Source organism: Pimephales promelas, chromosome 24 (genome assembly GCF_988280905.1).
Source record: "Pimephales promelas chromosome 24, fPimPro1.hap1.1, whole genome shotgun sequence".
NCBI lineage: Eukaryota > Metazoa > Chordata > Actinopteri > Cypriniformes > Leuciscidae > Pimephales > Pimephales promelas.
This window is the reverse complement of record NC_142792.1, coordinates 23,987,872-24,007,805: the sequence shown is the minus strand read 5'-3', so window position 1 is coordinate 24,007,805 and position 19,934 is coordinate 23,987,872. Positions and strand designations below refer to the sequence as shown.

At 39.1% G+C, this 19,934-nt stretch overlaps 1 protein-coding gene across 1 annotated transcript; it reads right to left on the bottom strand.

Moving 5' to 3' along the window:
• Positions 1-251: 251 nt before the first annotated feature.
• On the bottom strand, positions 252-8,809 carry LOC120466858 (uncharacterized). Its single transcript, XM_039655515.2, has 3 exons — positions 8,708-8,809; positions 8,077-8,226; positions 252-1,348 (listed from the first exon to the last, which is right to left on the bottom strand). Exons 2-3 carry the CDS (start codon positions 8,159-8,161, stop codon positions 468-470), a joined length of 966 nt encoding a protein of 321 aa, XP_039511449.2. The 5' UTR covers positions 8,162-8,226; positions 8,708-8,809; the 3' UTR covers positions 252-467.
• Between the last annotated feature and the right edge of the window lie 11,125 nt (positions 8,810-19,934).

Here is a 19,934-nt window from a genome sequence, read left to right as displayed (position 1 = left end):
AAAAGATGACGCGCTCATCGGATAGCTGTATGCTATGCTACGAGGAATGTTTAAATTCACAATCTATAGCTTTGATTACATACTAGAATATGAATCATACGTTAAAAAAAAGACAATAATGACCAAGTATAGCAAGTTCAAACATCTTCTATAATAAAGTGATTTTTGTAACCAGGTTTTAAATGCGGTTACCCATAAAACAAGCTTTGAACCAAATGGATTGCTTCATCACTCCAGAAGGACTCAACATGGATGGAGAAACACTGCAACATTTTAATGGATGACAAACTGAGTGAAAACTTATCGCTGAAAAATGTCCTGCTCGAGTCAACCTTTGCAATGAAGGTTCGGGTTGAGTAACGAGTTCTTCCAATGTTTCATCATCAAGCAGGCATTTAAATTGACATCGTTACTCTGCTTACAATGTGTACACTTGCTGAGCTTTAGGAAGCCTCCAGAGTCAAGATTCAGATTAGGGGCGTTTTGTTTCGGACGCGTTCTGGAATCGGTAGACCAACCATAACGCTGCTGTTTCCAGGATGACCTCGCAAATGACGCTTCAGGGCTCTTCGATATGTGAAACTCATGTCACACTGAAAACATATGAAAGGTTTCTCTCCAGTGTGAAGTCTTAGGTGGATTTTAAGGGTCCCTTTTTCATTGAAACCTTTTCCACACTGAGGGCAGGTGAAAGGCTTCTCTCCAGTGTGAAGTCTCACATGAACATCAAGGTTTGATTTGCTTGAGCAAGTCCTTCCACAGTGATCGCACATGAAAGGCTTCTCTCCAATGTGAGTCATTACATGGCTCTTCAGGTCATTGCTGTCTGTGAAACTCTCTTCGCATTGAAGACATTTAAAGCAGTTTTCTCTCGAGTGAGTCCTCATGTGGGCATTAAGGGTTATTTTACGTCTGTAACTCTTTCCACACCGATCACATGTGAAAGGCATTTCTCCAGTGTGAATTAGTTTGTGGTCATTAAGCGTTGCCTGCTGTGCAAAACTCTTTCCACACTGAGGGCAGATGAACGGTTTCTCACCAGTGTGACTTCTCATGTGGACTTTAAGGCTTCCCTTTCCAGAGAAACATTTTCCACACTCTTGGCAGGGGTAAGCGCTCTCTCTACTGTGAATCTTCATGTGAGTTTCAAGGTTTTCATGTTGGCTGAAAGTCTTTCCACACTGAAAGCAGATGAAATAACGTTTACTCCCCGTCTCTTCAGCGGTTTCTTGTGAGGGAGTCTTTTCAGTCAGCCAGCAGTCAGAAACGTTTTCCACAGTTATTACTTTAAGTTTCTCTTCCTTTACATCATCAAGTTCAGGAATTTCCTCTTCCAGCGGCATCAGGTCTAAGGGGCAAACAGACAAAAACAGGTTTAAGCCCAGTTTAAAGGGGTACTTCAGGATTTAGCATTAAGCTTCGTACCAGTAGCCCGGCAAGACGAGAATCTAATGCTCGTGGCTACCTGTACGAGCCGCAATACAGCGATAAACAGTTGCGGGAGATGGAGGAACAAGAGGCGGCCGGAGCGAGACAGACTCGAGCTGGGGCGGGCGAGAATCTGATGCTCGCGGTTACGTGTACAAGCCGCAATACAGAGATAAACAGTTGTGGAAGATAGAGGAACAAGAGGCGGCCGGAGCGAGTGCTTGCGCTGTGCGTCCATGAAAACAGATAGTAAACAGACAGTAACAGATAGTAAAAGTTATAACTAACATTGTTTGTGGTTCTTTTTGTAAACCTTTAGTGTTAGTAGAGTATGGATTAACCTACATTAGCTTAGAGAAATAGTGATTTCAATTGGAGGAAAACAGTTCATAAGCAGAGCAACTAAGCTACTCTGTTGACATGGTCCTGCCTTGCATCATATTTTTTTCAACGTGAAAGTCTAAGTTGTGTTATATACATTAGGCTAGTACAATAACTATACGAGTATGAGTTATCAAATAACTCAATGGGAGTTGTTGTCTTTCAGCCACATAAGTAAAAAAAAATAAATTTTCTGCCTTTTCTCAGTTTAGAATGCTTCAATTTCAAAAATAATTTCAAATTTCTGCTATATAAATGACCCATATTGAATATATATAATGTTGTTAGTTAGGTTGTTTGTTGGCTGTATGAGACAAAGCTAGATTAACATTAGTTATACCATGGTCTGAGTGAACACTCGATTCTGATTGGCTGCAGGGTGTCCGTTAAAAAGTGATAGAGGACACCTAGTAAAGTAGTTCTGGTGAAACTGCCTGTTTACCATTCAACACACACAAATGCAGTTTAGTGTGAAAGTGAAATAGAGGTCGACCGATTATCGGCACGGCCGATTATCGACGCCGATATTAAGCATTTTTATGATTATCGGTATCGGCCATTTCATAACCGATTTGCCGATAAAATCATTTAATTTTGAAATGCGCGATCTGGCTTTGATCCAGCCACCTCTATGAGAGCGCACCACTCTGTTGCCCAGAGTAGACTAATGCCCGCCCATCATCCATCTGATTTGTTGGGAGTCACGAGTCCGGCCAATCAACAGAAGGCTGAAGGCACTGAAAACGTTGCGCTCACACACCGAGACCGAGAGCACTTAACAGGAGCTGCTTCAGTGATCATCACGCGTCAGTTGTCTCAAAGGTAAGCAGCAGACATTCCTGAAGTTGCACTAGTTTCCCACTAGTTTGAGCGGGAATTCAATTGACAGTATGTCCGTCATTGCAGTGATATGCTTTAACGGAGCCTCACGTCGGTGTAGCCTAACTAAAACCTATTTTAGCTTCTCCCCATTCGGCCAACTTAACGTTATACTGTGAATAGATTATCAACACGAATGAATTCACTCGATCACGTCTGCTGCGGTTTTGTGTTCACATAGCTATAGCTTCACTGAACAGCGTCCGTTACAGGGTTCCTAGTCAAAAATCGCGCATATTTGGAGAAAGTTGAATAACCATCCAATTACAATATGATTTGTGGGTGATTTTCATGCGATTTGTCATAAAAATGAATAAAGAATATTCACATATGCAAAGCAGGTATAGCGATTGTAGCAGGAGTAGCAGGATAAATGCTAAACATAACATTTCAACATTAGTCATTGTATGACTACAATCATTATATATGTTGTAACGCTTGGACCGGATAACTCGAGATAAATCAAGGGAAGAAAGAGCTTGAAGGCTGAAAAGTCTGTATCGCGCACATTTAATGCACAGGCAATGCAATCCTCTCATACATGAGAGATACTCTTTCATGCGTCACAAAACTTTATTAACAAATAAAATATATAGGAAAAAGGGTAGAGCACGTTTAGCGTAATGGTCTCATCTCATCTCAAACTAAGTCATCATGCATAGTATACGTGATGAGTGACGCAACCGTCTCTCTTAAAGGCCACACTGCACTATAATGATAAACATGAATACACAGTAACGATCGTTACAATGCGTGTTATATATGAAAATTTCAGATGCAAAAGCCTCTTAGTGCCATCTGAAATTTTCTTCTAAAATGATCTTGTTTACCAAGCTCATATATATTTCAGTGTGTGTGTGTTTAGTTAATCCATTGATGTGCATTAGACAAATTGAATTATCACCTCTATTATTTTAGGCTATGTTTTAGTCATCACAAAAAAATTATGAGAGGTTACGCTATTACACAGCCTACATTTCTAACACATTATTGAAGCCAATAGTTCATTTTCCCCAAGCTGTTTAGCCGTAGTAGTACAGTATCCATAGGCCTAATCATGAACTATACAGTTGCCCAACTTTTAACTCTCTCTTTATCTTACCCTCATTGTAGATGGATACAAGGAAGACAAAATGTAGAAGTGCGGTGTGGGAGTACTACACTCAACCAACACCAGGACAGGCAGTGTGCAATACATGTAAAGATGTTGTCAAGATGGGGGGTACAATGGCAAAAAGTGCCAATACTTCAAACCTGTGGTCCCATCTTAGGATTCATCACAATGACTTGTATAAATCTGCACAAACAAACAAACCTGAGCAGGGGGCAACATCCACATGTCAGTCTACAATACATGACATGTTTCAGAAACAAAAAAAATGGACAAATATGGATGAGAAATCAAAACAAATGGACAAACTGATCACAGAAATTATCATTTCTGACAACCAACCATTCACAATGGTCTCTGATGCTGGCTTTAAACGACTCATGGATGTGGCAGAACCACGATATGCCCTAAAAAGTGAGCAGTATTACCGCACTGAGAAGCTGCCAGAAATCTATGAAAGGGTCGTAAGCAAGATAAAAACCCTAATCCAGCCAGAGAATGCTGGATTTTCACTCTCCTTTACAACAGATTGCTGGTCAGGATCAACAGAGTCAATGATGAGTCTAACATGCCATTTCATTGACAATGAATGGAACAGAAGACAGGTTGTTTTAAATACAAAAGCAATGCATGGATCCCATACAGGGGAATACATCAAAGGCACATTCCTGCACATGCTGGAGGAATGGGAAATTACCAAAGAGCGTGTAGCTCTGGTCCTGCGTGACAATGGCGCAAACATGGTAAAGGGTTTGAGGCTCGCCGATATCCCAGACCTTAGCTTCACAGCACATTCGTTGCAGCTGGTGGTGAATCCAAAGGGACCTTGGGCTACCAGAGCACAACTTAATCCAGTCAGTCCCAACAAGGTGGAATTCAACACTCCACATGCTGCAAAGGGCATTGGAACAAAAGCCCGCTCTTAATATTTACTCGGGGGAACACGGCGGTTTTACATGTCCAGCTGCTCACCAGTGGGACATTGTGTCCAATTTGGTTGAAACGCTCATCCCCATTGAGGAAGTGAGCTACAATGAATCATCTGCGTCCAGCATCATTCCCTGTGTGACAGTGCTCAAGATGTTACTTGAAGATAAAGGGCCATCAACACAGGGCATCGGAACGCTCAGGGAGGTAATGAGGGAGAGCCTAATCAAACGATTTGCCAAACTTGAAGACTCAAAAAATGTGGTTATAGCATGTCTTTTGGATCCACGCTTCAAGAGTCATGCATTCTCCTCTGCCTCTACACTAAACACGGCCAAAGTATGGCTTAAAGATGATGTAGAAGGTGCTCTTCAAGGGCAGGCTGAAACAGAGAGAGCCAATCAAGAACAGCAGCAGGCTGATGGAGAGGAGCCAGCTGCAGAAGACCAAGCCTCTAAAATGCAAAGGAGAGAAGAGACACCCTGCCATAGCCAAATAGACAAGATCTTCAGTTCTCTTCTTGGCCCAGGGTTCCTGCACACTTTTTAAAGTAAAATTTAAGGCTTTTTAAGACCTTTTTAAGACCTGAAGAAATCAAAATTAATACCATACATTAGGGGTGTGCGATATTGACAAAAATATATCTCGATATTTTCAACGTTTTTTTGATAAGCACAAAACAAAAACACAATCAGTAAAATATCAACTAATTATTATTAACAATAATTAGTTGATATTTTACTGATTGTGTTTTTCTGCTGGTGCCATGGCTGGTTTAAGCCTGTTGTTGACAGCAGACTCGCAGAGATATTTATATTTTTCATAATCTATGCAGTGGTCAATTCACAGCAGTGACAGAAATTATTAATTAATGCGCAATATTTGCCACCTTAAATTGATTTCCAGGGGCATTTTCAACTATTTATGGAGATTTTTTTTTCTAAACTTATTTAGAGTTATGCATCAAGTATATACAGTAATTATACTTATTTAAACAATAATATTCAATTACACAATAATTATACAGTACCACTCTTAGTCAAATTAAATCAAAAATCCATCTTTGCAGTGCAGAGGTGACGCAGAAGCAGCATTAGAAGTGGCATTAATATATACACTCCATTTACAATTGCATAAATCAAGCTATAAGGTTGTTGTTTTTTAAATCAATATTCAATATTTAAATGTGAAATGATTTAATTTTAACGTTTTACTTTTAATATGAAACTAAAACCGCCAGTAGGCGGCGGTAAATCGCTGTCTTAATAAGCGAGATGAGGGAGTCATTCACTCAACCGATTTGTTCAAACGGGAAAGAAGCCATAGGAAAGAAGCAAGTGATTGAATCGTTAAAATGACTCGTTCAAAACGCGGATTTCATCGCTGTCTGTTGCATTGAGACTATGCTACGGTTTCATTTAGAAATTCTAGTCGGCGAAATAAAGGGAAAACAAACAATATTGATAATGTTATGTCTAAAAACTAACTCACAATGTCAATTTATTTTTAATTTAACTATTGTATAACATAAATATCACACTTGTGCACGGGAAAACGGCACTTAGCCTACAACATGATATAAATATAAGGCCAAAACTAATTTGGGGACATACCTATAACCATAGACATAATAAATACATGTCTATGCCTACAACTGCACACATCACGCAGTGAAAAAATGACCAACACAAATGCGATGTCAGCTCACACTCACAGTGCCTCGTCCATCGTTAAAACAATAGAATATCATGACAGACAATACATATCGCACACCTCTACGCACATAAAGAATTAACTTAGGACTTAACTGACATTTGCCAACTTTCTTCTCTCCTCCTCTCCTGTCTCACGTGCAGGAGACGGACGTTATTCTACCGCGGCGCGAATGTGACGCGAATTGTCACGTGAACAAGCGAATCCACAAAGATAGATAAAAATTAATACGTACGCAAATTAGATGGTTTTAATTTGGAAAACAAGATATGACTAAGTCGAAGTGTCATCTAAAATTTAAGACCTTTTATACCTAATAATAAGACTTTATACGACTTTTAATGGCCTTAAATTTTAAATATCTAATTTAAGACTTTTTAAGACTTTTTAAGGACCCGCGGGAACCCTGTGGCCCTCATACTGGTGATCTGTCAGCCAAGGACAGCATTGAAGATGAGTTACATCAGTACCTCAAAGAGCCAGTGATTGACCGGCGTAAGGGGGATCCACTCCAGTGGTGGAGACAGAATAAAGGGCGCTTCAAGTTACTTGCCAAAGAAGCAAGAAAATTTCTTTGCTCACCACCCTCATCAGTCCCTAGTGAGCGTGTCTTCAGCGAAGTGTCTGCAATTTATGACAAAAGAAGCAGCAAACTAACTGGAGAGCATGCTGAGCAGCTCTGCTTCCTGCACCACAACCTGGTGCTATTGGATTGGGACTACTAATTGTTACCCATTTGAATTTATATTATAAAACTTCAGGGAGCTATTACATTTATTTTTCCATTATTTGTTCATTTGTAGCTTGTTGTTCTTTAAATTGACTTCTGTACAAAATTTTGTAAAACTTAAAAGAATGGATGGTTCCTGCACTTTTTATGTTGTTGTTATTAATATTAATGTTCTTATTATTAACAGTACTCGATATGATTAAAAGAACTTAAAGAGACTTTGTCTGAGGCCTTTTTTATTCTTAATTTTTGACATAAATTTTCATTTTTTCACAATACATATATCGGTTATCGGTCTACTTTACCTATAATAATCGGTATCGGTCCTGAAAAGTTCATATCGGTCGACCCCTAAAGTGAAACTGTTAAAGCAATTGAAGCAGCACTGTGTTACTTCAAGTTTAATTCCTCTAATAAACTGATCTGTGCGAGTAATTCAGCATGTAGTTCGGTAGAATTAAATGTCCTTATTCCTGTATATCCGCGGGACTCGTGTTGCGTGTGGTGCTGGTATATGTCTAGCAATCGCGTCCTGCTACATTCCACAGTCATCAAAACATCAATATATTCACTCATCCAATAAAAGATCCATCAGCTTGACGACAAGATCCAGAATTCCGCTTAATGCAGAATATACATCATTAAAATACACCTTTGTTATTGTAAGAGGTTAGAGACACCTGGTGGCAAAACAATATTGCATATTGTACCTTTAAGTGTGCGAAATAAATACATGTCTGTCCACATGAGGGACCCGTGTCAAATAATAACACTTTAATTAGGACACTTCAAAACTATCCCTACAAAAATTTTAATTATTTCTATCACTTTTATCTACTATCACTAATTTTTGTAGAGATGGACATTTTAATAAGGATCAAAAGACAGGTTTAAGAATGAAACCAACCTGTTTGTTCCTCAGTTTCTTCTTCTTTCACTCTGGATGTTTCTACAGTCTCCATGTCCCCATTTTCCACTTGAATAAACGCCATCTTTAGTGTCACTGATGGATCTCAGTCAGGTCACCAGGAGTTGTTTCTGTGTTCGGACAATCTGTCTGTCATGTATAAAATGAGAATGATTCATAAAAAATTAAACTATCTCAGTGTGAGTCTCAATCAGCTCTAGTTCAGTGCACTGGTAAAAGAATTATATTGACATAGATACAAATAGCCTATCACTACTATGATTCTATTGCTTAGACTTTGTTTGTCTGGCATTTAAAAAATGTTGATCACAGACTGCACTTTTACTTAAATATTCGCTGTTGGTTTTCATTACACGTTTATGTTCGTTCGACGCGGAGATTCGAGCGCTTAATTCGAATCACTGAATCATTTCGGGAGGCATTTAATTCAGCTTATATGATTTCCCAAAGGCTCTACCAGTTTCTCTGTCACTACTGCGCTTTACGATTCGTTTCAAGCATAACAACCTAACATTCAGCGATATATAACTAATTTCATAATTCACATATAGCTATAAAACAGTCTGCATGGTTTGTATCGAACACTTTAGAAACGCTGTAAACCACAAACCTTTCTTCAGACCGCAGCAAATGAAGGAGCGTGGCGCATACTTATGACGTCACACCACCAAACCAAAATAAAAGTCTATTCTTAAAAGATCCAAATACGTTAGATATAAATGTGGAAAAAAAAATACAAATAACCAGAACAACTCCCTACTCATCCCAGATATCACACAAAAACTGAGAAAAGTAAAGGAAAGACAAATACTATATATTTTTATTTGTTTATTTAAGTACTCAAATCTCAAAGGAAGAGGCCGTTCAAAAAAAAAGGGAAAGGACGGTTCCACATTTTATAAAATGAGTTAACAGTCTCTAATGGAGGGTTTCATTTTTTTGTAGGAGTAGAAAGAACATTAAGTCCCAACCAAGATAATTGGATTGCATGGGGATTTCCAATATTTGTCTACTAGCTACCAATGTCTCACTGTAATACAAATATAAACGACAATAAACAATCAAAATTAATTTTCAAAAATTCATTTAACTTTAAATAACAGGCTGAGAGTTTTAGACTTAAGTGTATAGAGAAAGAAGCAACAACAGTGAATCTCAAACTTTAAAAAATTTAATGCAATAATAATAAAAACTTACAATAATAAATGTCAAGAAACAAACAAAAAAAAACATTTAAAAAAAAATCATTAAACTTCCAGACTTGCTGCGTTCAAGTCCTGGGAAGTTTGTACGTGCGAGGTGGGAAGTCGTGTTTACGACGCGAGGTGCGACGTGAATTTACCGTCAACAGACGTTGAATGAACGTTTTTCACTGACACGCCCCCAACTCGTACAGATTGGGGCTTAAAGAAAATCCCGAGCTCCCCACTGGTATTTACGACACTGGTGGCATTCAAGTGCGTTCAACTTGTAATTACAATCTAAACAAGATGACTTGAACGCAGCATAAGTAGACTAAGGCTCAATCCCAATTCACCCCTTGGCCCTATCCCTTGTTTTCGAGTGTACCCCTTTGCCCTTTAAACAGAGTTACAAGGGCCAAGGGGTTGAAATATTCCCCTACGAAATGGAACAGCCCTTCATGAACCCGATACGTCATCAGTCATCGCGATGGCTCTGCCGTTACAGAGTTTTTACAGGATTTCTCCATGACAACAACTGACAATCGGCGCAGCTGCTCTTGACTTTGAATAAACATGATGATTATAACTTTCCTTCCTCGAAACATGTGTCTTTTCTGATAGGAAAGATAATTTATTATACAATTTCTTAATTTAAATGACTATAGTGTTATTATAATAGTAAATAAAGTGCGTGGTGGAATCATCTGACACTAATTTTAAATGTTTATCTGCTTGCGAAGCCATCTTGCCGGTGATTTGCGATGCATTCGGTGAACTTTCTCGTAGCCCTCCGTTTGGAGTGTGCCTCTGAAAAATCTCAGTTTCGAGGGCTATGTAGCCCTACCCCTTCACCCTACCCTTTGATCTCAACAAGAATCGGGATTCCCTAGCTCTAGACGTGAACACGTGGCCTCATGCGTGAGCGGCGATCCTTTGTATGTTCCGTGGGGTGTCACGGGGCGTTCGGCGTGCACATGTTGAACAAGGCACACTCCATCTAGGGATTGAAGCATCTTGCATGAATCCTTTTGTGCTGCAGATAGCATACATGAACTTCAGAAGTTCATGAACTTCAGGAGCATGGCCCTCTCTGAGTATGTTTTGAGTAAAATTTATTTCACACTGCAATTTAAAGAACCAGCTTTTCTACACCAAAATAGTAAATCCTGTTAAGCAGGTTTTTAAACTCAGTGGTTGCCATATGCTTACTATAAAAACAACTTTGGTGTTGTGTGTATTACAGTAGAATATCAGCCAACAGGATATGCAATATTTACCATTGGAATTGTTTACTACGAAAACATGGTATGATCAAAATGTAATTATAGGCCGTAAGGTGAAGATGTTTTACGTTTAATCCCATTCCCATATATGGGGCATTAATTTTTTTTAATTCTAATAAAAAGATCTATTGTTTCTGGGCAAGAAAATAAAAGTTCTCCATGTGTAATCCTGCAGTTTATTTTTTATTACGGTTTAAAGTCGACAATAGTTCTTGTTTGTTGTACAGCCGCGGATCAGTTATTCACTGCAAACGCATCATAATATGTGAACGCACTAACAGCACGCTCCTGCACCGCAACACACACTGCAAACGGGTGTGAAACGGACGTTAGATCCACTACAGTTCTTATAAACTTAGATGTGTTTAAGAACTCTTTTTTTCGTACAACAGCAGCACTCATCTTGTTTGTTTATTAGTGGATGCGGATGACCAGTCGTAGACCGGAAACTTGTATGACGACTTCTGACAAAAGTGGAAGTTCGAAACTACGGTTGTGCACATAGCCTATAGGCTACTGTACAATATTTTCATTGTAGCCTAATAGAAAACACATTTTGGCACATAATTTGGTTCAACCACCCGCCCAAATTTAATAAAAATATTTTTTTAGTCACGTCATTCGCCCGAGTCCGCGGCTGTAGTCTGCACCCCTGTTATCAGTGTCGAGTATTGAAGAAGAGAAAATTTCGCCCAGCCCTCTTTCGAAAAAAGTCTTTTAAACAATGTTACAGTATATGCATCTCACGTCCATAAAGAAAGAGGAAACTAAGGATTTTACACGCACACAGTGGGATACATACAGAAACTGCGTCAAACGGTGGCTTGGTTTGCAAGGTGAGAATTAGACAATAGCAGAAACATACAAACATTGTCTAGAAATTGAGTTTGACAATGTTCCCGAAGACGGCGTTTCAGGACCCCAGTTCTAGGACCGCAGTTTTTCGTGTCAGCGCCCCCTATAGAACTGGATCACTAAAAACGCTAATTTAAGATGGACGACATGGACACCAATCCAACAGTGAGTACCGTTCAGTCAAGTTTAAATTTATAATGTTTAAATGAAGCAAATTTTATATAGCCAAAGCTTGAGCTGCTAACTAAGAATTAATCGCTAATTTCGACGAATTTAGAATTCATGTTCTTGTTTTATTAATTACTACGATGTTCTTAATTTGTGGCCATGATTAAATCTGTGTTGAGTTTTATAATAAGTAAATCTAGCCAGCACATTAATTAAACTTAAAAAGAGGACAAATGCATATAAATGAGTAAGATTTACCTGTAGCTTACTGTATTAGTGTGAAAACTTGCTCATTATTTTACCATACCCAGATAGCAAACTGACATTGAATCAACGTGGAAACAACGTCTCTCATGACATTGAAACAGCGTTGATTTTGCTCGTCGAATTAACGTTGAACCAACGTCAGACGCGGCATTCTTCAAAGCTAAATGAAAATCGAAAATTGGTTTGCTTTCATAACGTTGAAACAACGCGTTGATTTCAAGTTGATTTTCCGTTAGTTTTGAAAGAATGACGCGTCTAACGTTGGTTCAACGTTAATTCGATGAGCAAAACAATGTCAGATCAACAGTGTTTTGATGTCATATTTCCACATTGATTCAATGTCAGTTTGCTATCTGGGATATTAGTTAAGTATAAAAACAATTTTATAATTAAACTGCCTGGTTGCACTGCAATATGTGTTATTAGCCTGCCGTTTTGACGTTGTTTTGCAATCATGAATGAGACATTTGGCAGTTTGTTACAATTTTGCCTAATCTGCAGGCCTACGCCACACACAGTCCATGGTTATCATCTTTTAGTTTCTGTTATGTTCTGCATGGCTGTGATTTGGTTACGATCATTGTAGGACAGATAATGAAAAAATGCACTTATCTTTATCTTAAATGTATCAATACCTTAAATATAATTGTTTTTGTGTTATAGTTTGCCCACAGGGTGTACTCAACGGGAACTCGGGAAGCCCTCAAAGTGGTTACTTACTTACTTAAATAAGGTAAGCTCTTCCCGGGTGCCTGTCTACCTCGACAGCGAGGAACAACAGGACATCTTGTTCTCATATCTGAGAGGACTGCTGGATAGGACACCAACACAGTTGAGCTTCACAGATGAAGTGCACTTTATCTGTGGTGTTTTTTTTCCAGAGGTATGCCAAACCATGTAATGTGTTTTTGTGTCCTGCTCCTGCACTTACGAAATGTAGGCTACTGTTTAAACTGCATACTAGCACTGCTTGTGTATGGACCCCTGTATAATGGCTTGCTGTTCAGTAGTGGTAAAATAGTATATTTATATTAACGTTTTTCATAGGCCATCATATATCCCCTGATATCCCCGGAATGTCTCCTTGCAGGAGGCTGAGCAGATCTTCCTTTCTGGTCCGGATTATTAGATTAGAGTAGATTATGAATTATTTTTTGCACAATGCCCAGTGCACCCTTTTGTTTCTGATTGTTATTTCTGTTAACACAACAGTGATTGTTCTCTGATAACTATTTCAGTGAAGTGGAAGAATTTAATAGAAAAATTCATTTATAAATTCATTTTTGAAAGTGTATATCTCAGGCCCTATGTGCTCTAGCACCATACAGACATATACACATACAGTTTTGGTTGATTCCAGCATATGTCAGCAAACACTGGAAAAAATAATTATGTGTCTAATGTCTATCATACTGTAAGGAAGAGTCATTCTAAAGCACCCGAAGGTTGGTAAAGTGCCTTTTTTGTCATTCAAGCCTCCAAGTTCCTCACCTGTCAAAAGTGCAAAATCAAGACATTGCAAAGTGCAATATTCAAAAAAAAAAAAATAAATAAAAACTGAATAAAACGTTTAGAAAAATAAAGTGCAAACATTTGCCTGATAATCATAAAAAAAATGATCTTCTCTTCAAATAAAATATAATTGCACAATTGTGTAAATAAATAAACTGAAAATATATTCCTAAAAATAAAATAAATAAAATGCACTTCTTGTAAATAAAATAAAAATAAAGATTTCAACAAAAAAGTGAAGAAAGGGTCCAAACTACATAGATTTAGGCTTACATGCTGTGTCCCTCTCTGTGCCAGTGCTTGAAGCAATTCCTGGTTGACACCATCCACAGTGCAACACTGCACTTCATTTTCTTGTCCTCTAGTTTGCACATCGTGCAGGTTCTTCTCACAGCAGTAGCATCACTTGCAAAATATTAGGGAAGGCATGTTTGGGTTGATGTCCTTGAGCTGGCAGCTGATGTTTCTGAGCTTGTCAAGGATTCCACTGTGCCAACAACAAGTTCTTCTCTGAACATTTTCTGGGACAGAGGGGTCTAATTCTGAGCTTTGGACTGTTCACTGTGAACACTGTAATATCCAATGAGTGCATCGGAAAGATAAACACCACCCATGTATATATTGTACTCAAGCACTGCTTGTGGAATCGGGACACCCTCTCTTCTCCAGACAACGTCAGCACTCTTCACACATCGGTGTACCCTGTCGTTGCTGTAAGCTTTGTGTATAGTTGAACACATTGTCACTTCTCTAGTGTCCATCCATTTCACAAACAGGACCTTTCCATTTCTGAGCCAACGGATTTCTCCTCTTTTAGCCTTCTTGTTGAGGTCGTTGATTTTGTTTTTTGGAAAGCCTATTCTATTAGTCCATATGGTGCCACAAGCTAGAGTACGTTTGGACAGTAAATCAAGTAATGGAGTTGGGCTAGTCTAAAAATTGTCCATAAAAATATGATATCCCTGTCCAAGCAGACTAAAATCTAAAAGCTGAATGACCGATTCATAGCTGTGGCCTTAACCTATGTCTTCGGATTTGCCCTTATACACAAAAAAGTTCCAGGTGAAAGCAGACAATGAATCAGCAAGGACAAACAATTTGTAGCCCCATTTTGTGGGCTTGTCCTTCATATATTGTTTCAGCCCAATTCTTGCCCTTGATGCAACCATACGTTCATCCACTGCTAGTTGCCTTTGTGGTTGAAAAAATGTCTTGCACGCAGAAACAATGCTGCCATAGAGGGGTTTTATTTTGAACAGTCTGTCATAGCCAGGGATTCCCATTTTTCTTGTGTTATCTTCATCTTCGGTTAGATCACAGAACACAGTTCCAAGAAATACTTAGAAAATGGGATCTGGACATTGCAAAACAAGGAAAGAGAAAACTATAAATGTCCTTTGTTGACCAGTAATCCACCAAAGTCTTTGCATTTACCAATCCCATATAAGAGGAGTTTAAGGAGTTTAGAAATGATGTATGATTGGGTGTCATCAGTCATGACGTGTTCTTCCCTGATTCATCAAGCACTGTTTACACCGGCACGCGCATGCCCAGTGTTGGTGAATGGTTACGTGATCCGCGTTTTCAGTCGTTTTTAATGTGGATGGAGAACGTATTCGTTTTAGTTCTCCATTTTTAAACAAATATGCAGTAGTGTGGACGGGGCCTCAGTGTGCCAGCTTTCTTCATTTGTTTGAGGACTGAGAAGAATGACGTGGCCTCTCTGCGTGACTAGGCAGAATCTATTAATTGTCAGATGAACTTACACTGTAACACAAAATAACTTGCAAAAATAAACTTGTAAATATCTAAATACTCACATCCGTTTATTGTTTATTTGTTACAATAAACACAGACCACTAACAAAGCCAATTGCGCATTGGAGAACGCACATTGGTATTGCATGCACCACCACAATAATACATATAATACAATTAATAACTTCACAAAACATTTTTTGTAAGTCTATAAGCACTATCACAGAACATTTCAGTTTGTATTTGGTAAGCTTAGAAGTATTTACTTTTTCACGTCGGGATCCACTCCATCAATGAAAGCTGCTTTAAGCACGGGCTGCCAAGACGGTCAGACTCGCGTGAAATCCTCCACCATCTCCCGAACCTTCTGGGTTTGATGATTGGTATCTTGGGGTGGGCCATGCTGGTCCCCCAGTGCCCTTCTTTCCCGAAGTCCGAAGTGCAGTCTGTCATGATATGTCCAGCGACTGGTACCTCTTAGAAGGGTGATCTACGTCTCGCCTCAAAGCCTGTAAGTTGTTGTCTGATCTCACGGGCAAGGCTTATAGAGCCTGTGGGCAAGCCGCTTTCTCCCTGCATGCCTTGGCGTTGATGCAGGTCCACCAGGCCAAATGGACATACACAAGGGTAGTCCAGACCATGAGCTCATAAGTGAGCTTCTAAGTGAGAAATGGGGACTCCCCCATTTCCCAGGTTTGGCTCTTTGGCAACGCAGTGGAGAACTTTGGCCAACAGTTGCTCGCTGCACCCAAAAGCAGATAGAGGCGGTCCGGCACATTCTGCTACAGTGGCCCGCTGCTACCTCAACCCATCAGCCGGACTAGCAGGAGTGGAGGTGGAAAAAAAGGTATGCCCTTTTCCTCCACTCCTACTAGGCCTCAGCGTGGCCTATTCCCTTTATTTGTTTTCCTGAATTTGGACCATCATTTAATAATTTGGTTATAGTGAATTCATGGCACCCTACTGCTTGCAATTCTTCCTTAAGAATCCTCCTTTCTTTATTATACGCCTTACATTTCTTCAATGTTCTACTGTCTCCTCTATTGAACACACTTCACATAAACCTGTGTTATGTTTCCCTATAATGTGTAAAGTATAATTTAGCTTTGAATGTCCTGTTCTTAAATGTGTGAAAATAACTTGTTCTCTTCTATTTAAGTTGTGGATTATATTGCCTCGCTTTATGTTTTTTGGACCTTATAATAATGCTGACCTGTATGACATGAGTCCTTAACTGTCTGCGATTTCTTATTACATGCTTCTAAAATTAAATGTTTTCCTTCTGCTCTACTGAGTGAAATGTTTATATTTGGTTCTTCCATTTTTAATGATTCTTTGGCTATTTTGTCTGCTTCTGCTTCTTCTTGCTGGAACCTACATAAATCAAATTATTATTCCCACCTGTCGTAAACTATATAACCTGATCAGGATTTCTGTTAAAATATCAGTTCTATTTGTTTACAATGTTTGTAAACTCCCAAGAACTGACATTGAGTCAGAGCATATTATTACCTTATCAGGTCTAACTTCATAAACCCACTCTAGCGCCATTAAAATACCTGTCATCTCAGCTGTATATACTGATGTGCCGTCTGTTATCCTTCCAGGCTTCCTCACCATAAACTCTGGAACATAGAATGCAGTCTAGAGTTGAGCCGAATACTCGGCTGAAACGAGTATCCGGTACGGATAAAGCACTTTTGTCAAGTACGAATATTATACGAGTAATACGAGTCAATATCTGTGCTCGGATAAAGAAAAAAAAAATTATGTTGAGATTAAGGCTGAGCGATATATCAATATAAAGAATATATATATTTTTAAATCTGATATGTAATTAGATATTGCATATCGATATAGGCTAGTTCAGGTTTGCGCTGTGATCCTTGCTCCAAGCAAGCTGCTGAGTGCTGACCCAGAGCTCTCTGCACTGCTCCCCACGCCCCAGCCACTCCTTTTCCACTTTGCGTGCTTGATTAAAGCATGTTATGTTATGAAATAAAGTCTTTTACCTCAGCAAAAGGGACTTTCTGTCCTCTCAGCCGTTATACTTTAACGTTAGTCGTAGCGCACACACTCAATTGCACGCGCAAATGCGGCGACGCGCGCTGGATCGCCTCACTGTATATAAAGTGCAAAAGAAACTATACGAGCATGTAAATTACACTAAATAAAAGCAATGCATTTATGATTTTCATTCTATTCACCAGGAGCAGTTTCCATGTTTCATAAATAGTTCTTGTTAGTATTGTGTATTCACTATTCACCATGGTAACTGTCGTTTCTATATTAACCCCTTAATGCCCCTATTTTTCTTTGTGTTATTTTTTATATTTTTTTAAATGACTGTAATGGCTCATACCAACGTTGTATTAACAAAATAAATAAACCAATTAATAAATCACAATTACAATTCCAAGGGAATAATCTGCAATGAAGATTTTTGTCATAGCTAATCATGCAGCCCTAAGGTGAAGAAACCTGTTTATTATTTATTCATTCGATTTAGCAAATGTTCAAGTTTCAATAAAACTACTTGTGACATGTCATATTTTTCTTTGACTGAACATTTGCTCTCACTTTGCAGAAAAAAATATTAGTTGGGGGCCTTAAGCACATTTTCGCGCAAATTCATCTAAAAGCGCCAAATTTGGCACAGATGTAGCTCAGGTCATACTGAAATGATTTAGCTAGGGCGCCGGAGCCAGCGACCCTCGGGGCCAAGATGGCGGCCAAATACAATATGGCCGCTGCCCGAAAAGGGTTCCGGCTATAACTTTTGAACCACATGAGTTACAAATACAAACTTAAAATGTTTTTCACCTTAATTGATCATGGGAAACACATAGAAATGTTTATATTTATGACCCAGTATATCTGGACCCCTTGATCCTCCAATTCCAATATGGCCGCTGTCCAAAAAAGCAGTTTGGGCTGTAGAATGGGGCCTTACATCCCATTGTTCGCGTAAATTCATATACAAGCACCAAATTTGGCACAGATGTAGCTCAGGTCATACTGAAATGATTTAGCTAGGGCGCCCAAGCCAATGGTCCCTGAGACCAAGATGGCGGCCAAATCCAATATGGCCGCCGTCTGAAAGGGATTCGACTATAGCTTTTGAGCCAGATGAGATATAAATACAAACTTGATGTCTATTTTACCTTTTCTGGCTATGGGAAACCCATATGAATACTTACATTTATGATTGGGTATATCAGGACACAATATTTTTTTTCAAAAAAAAAATATCGCTATCAGGACCCCCCAAATTCCCTAAATCCAATATGGCCACCACCTAAAATGGATTCGACTATAGCTTTTGAGCCAGATGAGATATAAATACAAACTTGATGTCTATTTTACCTTTTATGGATATGGGAAACCCATAGGAATACTTACATATATGTTTGGGTATATTAGGACTCCCCAATATGGCTGCTGTCCGAAAAAGGGTTTTGGCAACAAATTTTGAACCAAATGCGCTACAAATGAGGATGTGGTGTCTATTTTATGTTTATTGATCACAGGAAGTCCACTGGCATATTTATATTTATGCTTGTGTAAGTCTGGAACCTGTATTTTCAAGACTGTGGTTGAAAATCCTTTTTTTATCACAACTTTGAAGGTTATTCTCAATGTTGATTAATTTCCTTATAAAAGTGAAATGCTTTTCAGTGTACTACAGGTGAATACATTTCAAAGTGTAATCATTTAAGAAAGAATAATAAACATTATTATTGCAAGTAAATATTTATATTGTCAAATTGTTAAAAGAATAATATAGTAAATTTCTCTTAAACTCTTAATGGTTTGCTTAGCGTAACAAAAAAATAGCAATAACATGAAAAAACAACAGTGAATTCTCATGGTCTCACACATGTTCAATTATTATCATTTATTATCATTATAATTATCATTATAATCACCTGATCTCTCATCGTCTCCACCATCATTGTTTGCACAACACCCTCACATGCACATATTGAAGTGCAACAAACTCCGGCTTTACAGCACTTGCAGTGCCCTCTACATGCTGTCTTGCAGTCACAGTGGAGGAGATATGGTGCAGGCTTTGACTCCAAGATTAGTCCAGTAAGGTTCCCAAGTCTTGCTCGTAGAGTCCAGATACCATCCCCATGCATTGAAATCTTGGATATCTTGCTGGACAGCGGCACTGCTGCAAGCCAGCTTCTAGCCAATTCTCATCCCAAGGCATCATCTAACTGACAATTTTGACCATGCTTCAATATCTGACGCTTTAGGCACCCTTTAGCGTCAGTTACATGACGCGATCCTAGGGCGTCATGTAACTGATGCTAAAGGTAAAGCGTGAGGTAAATGACGCGGTTAGGTTTAGGTCTGGGGTAGGGTAAGGGTTAGACGAGATCCTAGGGCGTCATCTAACTGACGCTAAAGGGTGCCTAAAGCGTCAGATATTGAAGCATGGTCAAAATGCTTCCCAAGGCGTCAGTTAGATGACGCCTTGGGATGAGAATGGGCTGGAAGCTTGCTTGTAGCAGTGCTCTTTTGATGTGCTGAATCAGTGCAGCTTGGGTGGGAGGCAGGTTCTCGAGAGACTTGGTACCATTCGAGAAAAGGTGATGTCTAGCTTCATCTACACGGCTGGAACCACAGCTCTTGCTGTACATGATGATGACCATACTCTCCAGTCTTTGGACATGGACGTCATTGTTGATCTCTTCAGGCTCTAAGGTAAGGGTAACCAGGGATTCTGTGAGATCTGGTGTTTCCTCCCAAGCTGCCCATGCCCAATGGCCATAAAAAGGCATTTGTCCGGACTGTCAACA

Bases quoted from the DNA above. Each gene is read 5' to 3' on its own strand.
- LOC120466858 (XM_039655515.2), bottom strand. From the start codon at position 8,161: ATGGCGTTTATTCAAGTGGAAAATGGGGACATGGAGACTGTAGAAACA. The intron at 1,349-8,076 runs GTTGGTTTCATT...TTTGCCCCTTAG, and splicing joins AGAAACTGAGGAACAAACAG to ACCTGATGCCGCTGGAAGAG.